This window comes from Magallana gigas, chromosome 5 (assembly GCF_963853765.1).
Source record: "Magallana gigas chromosome 5, xbMagGiga1.1, whole genome shotgun sequence".
Classification (NCBI taxonomy): Eukaryota; Metazoa; Mollusca; class Bivalvia; order Ostreida; family Ostreidae; genus Magallana; species Magallana gigas.
Window position 1 is genome coordinate 42,312,398 of NC_088857.1, and position 5,169 is coordinate 42,317,566.

Genomic DNA, 5,169 nt, shown 5'->3' on the forward strand with positions numbered 1-5,169 from the left:
ATTTCGAGAAACCCCAAATGAATCATGTTGTGTAATATTTTAAGATGGATTTTAAACTATGTATTAGTAATCGAAACAATTCTAAAAATTCTAAAAATTCTAAAGTCTCTCTGCTTGTCGGAGATTTACGGAGACAGCTGAGCGTTTGATTGAACGAGACTATATCAAACTCTGGCGTAGGAATATATGAGACTACAAAAATATCCAACTTGTTTGTATTCTATAAAATCTGACTTTTTTCAAAGTGTTTATAGATAAGTTTCCTTGAAAAACAATGCTTTGGCATATATTACATCGAATTTTTCTATTATTTTCAAGAACTAAGTCTTGTCAGCGGTGGTGATTTGTGCTTAGGTCCAAACACTGTTTCACTTTCGGTTTGCCAGAGTAACTGCATAGGAGAGTTGATTAAAATCAACTCCCAAAAAATGATTCTTCATAGAAAAATCAAATAGCATTTCATGCGCGGATCCAGAAATATATTAGAGGTAGGAAAAGGCCAAAGAAAGTTAACTCGATTTGACAAGTATTGCTTTATTTTCGCATTGTTTATCCTATGTGTATTGATGAAGGCGGAACTACAAAAGGAAAAATAATCGTCGACTTAAATTTGAAATTTGCAATGTTCAAAATTATTATGCTAAATTTGTATATAGACAAATAAAAAAGGTTTATACGAAAAAAAATATCAGGCTGGAATAATACAGTAAAACCAAAATATTAAAATACTAGTTGTTAATTTTGTATTCTTAAAATTATTATGTTGGAACTTTTGGATGCAACTATTATATATGTGACACTTCCTTACTGGCTGCCATGTATGAAGTCCCGGATGCACAACGGTTGACGATCACAAAAGACACAGACATCTTGTTGGGTGTGAATTGGGTCAGCTGAACCCCCTTTCTTAAGTTGTCGATCATGTGTTGCTTAATGAGATATAATGGGAAATTAGAATTAGTCTGATAAATCTAGTTTGTAGCAAACTATTAGGTATTTTATATAGACTTTAAAGAGGCAGTCATAGTAGCTTTCACTAGCTTTAAAAGCCCTTGTTTAAAAGACTCACATCAGCATACAAATGAATTTTTGCTTCATTTGGCTTTTATTTACAACGATATAAATATAATTAAACAATAAATTGACTTTAAGTTGTGGTAACTTTCTTTACGTTAAAAAAACTATTGTTAAGATCAACTGCGAACCTAACAATCAGACCAAATTACCTCTAGTGCTCTTTGTCCAGACTGAAGTTTTAAAGTACTTGCGTCTTGTCCAGTTGTTTGCCAGAAGTAACACGTGACTCCATCCGCCATTACCAAGTAGTTCTACGAAAGGTAACACGTTGAGAAAAAAACCCAGTAAAATAGATTTAATAATATTGTTAAAAGTATAAACATATTAATGTAAAGTAGTCGCTTAAATAAAAGATGACTTTTTTACGATGATTCTGGAATTATTTCAAATACATTTTATGGTAAAAGCTGATGTCTTACATTAAACCAGTCTTCATAGAAACTAACGGTCTGTTCGTTGACCGGTACGGCTGAAGAGAACTGAAAATATTAGAACAATAAACAGTAGAAAAAGTAGGTTAAACAAAAAGTGTATTATTTCAAGGCTCACGTTGGCGTTAATTCATTTCCAAATGAATTTGGTAAGTAGTACACTTACTGAAAATAAAGCGACAAAAAAGGAGACAACAAGAAATGAGTCCATTCTTTGACGGTTGCTTCAGTCCTGTGACGTAATGCGTTTATCGCGAAGTCTGTTCCCGCGTGCGAGAAGGTCAATGGTCCAAAGTAGGCGAAAAGTACTTACCTGGATAACAATATTTGATCACATGACTGCTAATATGAGAGCTTTACTGTAATTTATAAGATAAATCAAAAGCCTTTAAGATTAAGTTTTAAAAGAGTTCGAAATATATTTTATTTTACTTGATATCATTGGTACTTTAAAATTATTCATTAAGTTTGACTTCACATAAATAATGTGTTTTTTTTAATGTCGCTCGATGTCGAGACGCAGAATTTTTTTTCCACATGCATCATGCATCGACGTTTTTTAAACCGACCGCAGAATTTGAAACGGTTCCTCTTTATAGAACGAATTACAATCCATATTCTTAATCCGCTGCTAATTTATCCAATTGGATAAAATGTTCTTGGTTTTTGTTGGTTCTTACATAGACTAATTGGAAATGCATTGATAAATTTTGTAAATCAAATAGTCTTGAAAAATGTATGTAGATAGATTTACCGACGAGGCAGCAAACTGCCATCACATACTATAGTTTCTAATTAAAGATAAGAAATGAATTCCCGCAAGAAATTCGAGAGCCACCCGTCGCAGCCTATTATTTAATTAAAACATAAGTTAGGCGTTCGAGATTTGATGCAAAACGAATGGATTTCTCGCTTCCGATAAGAAATATACAGTATCTGAACTCGTATAGTATATTTTACCAAGAATTTAAGCGAATTAAGTTGTATGGTATTGAAGAGTCCGGTGATCTGTTTGTTAAGGTTGTGTTAGATAGATCGTTGTCAATATCGATGGACAAGGGCACATTACTGAATGTTCATGGAAGTAACAAATTGGCATTAAAGATAAGAATGTCAAGTTAAGTTAGGAGGTTGGCACCTGAAATACTAGTAATGTCAATTATCTCAAAACATCTTGGATATAAAGATGAGGACCTAAAATGTTCATTTATTTTATTAGTGACATATGTCACTATTTTTTGGAAACATGGGGCCCCAAACAAATATGATAATTCGCCTGAAAACGTTGCATACAAATAGACATACATCTAATGCCTCATGTAACAAAAATCTTTAAAAAATGGGATATGACATGAAATAAGCTAATTTTAGGAAAAAATTCGAGTTAATTTTCTTTTGACTTCTATAAAGTATAAGCTTATGCCAAAATATATCGATAGAAATATCAAAATATTGTTCAAAAATGTTTCAGAACAACATGAATACATCGTAATACACAAACTATCTTGAAGTTTAGTCTACGCTTAAAATTAGGAGACTAAAGTAACTGTACTCTCAAACTATTGAGTTGTGAAAATTGTTCATTTTTTCTTGAAAACCTTCCGCCACAAAATATAGTCCCTTACTAAATTCTGTAAATAATAATTTCTTTTAACAATTTCATTAAAGATGGTTTATTTCGCCTTGTAAATATGGTTTATTTCGCCTTGTTAAATACAAATATATAAATAGAATTAATATATGATGCAAAATGTTTAGATAAGAGGTGACATAAAATAGTTACCCAAAAAGAGAGGAGCGAACATCTTTAAGTGAGATTTAATGTAGCGGTAGTATATCTGTACTGAAAAGTTCATGCACTTAAATTAGATTTTTCTCTTTGCTTTGTGCGTACACCAGAATTTACATACATTAATGGATAAGACAAAGCTTAGCCGACATCAAAACAACGGTTCATGGTCAGTGTACTCGAACTAAAATATCGGCACGTCCGCAGTCCGGAAATGCGTTATCTAAAATCATAAAAGACCGCCAGCAAGCTATTGACAGTGTTCTGTGAAATCTGAATGCACAGTAAAGACAATCAATATCCCTTGGGGTTAATGGATCTAGTGGACCACGATCAGATCGAACACGTATTGTTTTAGGAATGATATGCATTTGAAGTGCTAGAAATTGGTAAAACGTAAATAAACGTTTTGTCTACATTTGTTTACATTTAAAGCCGTGAACTGTTACAGCACTCGTACTTTGTATACATTATTTTATAAATAAGAATAAATACCCATCAGAGTTATGTGTATTGTATTTCTGAATATTGAAAGTAGATCAACATTTTGGCCATGACATACTTTGTTTGCCCTTTAATTGATTCATTTAAAATCTCTATTGGATATGTGGATTTTGAATTTAAAACATCGGAGAAACTCTCTTTCAATGGTTAGGAAAAATCACATAGCCTAAAGGGAACGAATATGTGGTACAACATTTATCCTGGAATTGGTTTGTGAAAAATATTATTTCAGAAACATCTCAATTTCTACATCACTCTGTTTTTTACTGTCAAAATTATTACCAAAGGACTACGGAATGGCTAAACTTAAAACTTCTCGGGCAAGTTTCACCCGATGTTAATTTCACATGCCAAAACTCTTCAGGGGTCAAGATGAAAGGAAAAATATTTTAAAACTTATTGTTACTCTATGGGTAGAAATGTAGAGAGTTTACAAACAGACAAACGGAAAGACAGACTAATTTCAGAAATGCGATTAAAAAAGCTTACTTGTATTTCAAGTCAGGCAAGCAAACGAAACTCTGGTTTTACTTGCCTATTTAGTTTTTGTTGCACAAGGAAGAGTTGTTTGCATTGGCAAGGGACTTTCACGATACTCTATCCTGAATTTATACTATGAGTTTCTTGTTTTATAAGGGCCTTCAATGGTGCTTTTAATCGGTTTTTAGGTCACTCAGATGTCATGTCAATTGCAATCCGTCGTCAATTAACAATTTTACATTTAAAACTTCTTGAAGAAATTAAGGCCAATTGTTACGATTTTTTATTAAAAGCATCTTTAGGATAATAGGAATATAATTGTAAAATTATATCCATACCATCTTTCAATGCAATATAAAACCTAAATGTATGGTTATAATGTCCATGTAGACCTCTACCAAGATTGTAAAATTCTTGGCCCCCGAGTCAGGGGTTCAGAATCTTTGGCGGAGCCAATATGGTCAAAAAGAGGAAATGTATTTAATCTTAATTATAAAATCCTTATACTCACATACATATTTGATAAAAACTAAATGCTTTGTGATGATGTCCATGAAACCCGTGAAATTAATGGTCTCTGGATGAGGGATTCAGACTATAGGGCTAGGCCAATATGGACATACAGTAGACATCTGTTAAATTTTAGAAAATCAAATCCTCTTCTACTCCCATATACATTTGAGAAAAACTATAAGCATGGTGATGATGTTAATAAAACCCTCCAACAAAAATAGTGAAAATCATGGCTCCTGGATCATGGGTTTAGGTGCTAGGGCCTGAGCAATATGGTCGTTTTCTGAAAATGTATTAACTCTTACAACAGGGAGATATAAACATGTTTATTATCTACACCCACAGCTGAGGGAGACAAATTGAATGGATAGTTAT

The 5,169-nt window shown here is 32.6% G+C and overlaps 1 protein-coding gene across 1 annotated transcript; it reads right to left on the reverse strand.

The window, feature by feature from the left end:
• Window positions 1–514: 514 nt before the first annotated feature.
• Window positions 515–4,411, reverse strand: LOC105327727 (uncharacterized). The gene is made up of 6 exons (XM_011428341.4): window positions 4,291–4,411; window positions 1,675–1,821; window positions 1,497–1,556; window positions 1,227–1,328; window positions 809–929; window positions 515–578 (listed from the first exon to the last, which is right to left on the reverse strand). Exons 2-6 carry the CDS (start codon window positions 1,717–1,719, stop codon window positions 550–552), a joined length of 357 nt encoding a protein of 118 aa, XP_011426643.1. The 5' UTR covers window positions 1,720–1,821; window positions 4,291–4,411; the 3' UTR covers window positions 515–549.
• Window positions 4,412–5,169: the final 758 nt, after the last annotated feature.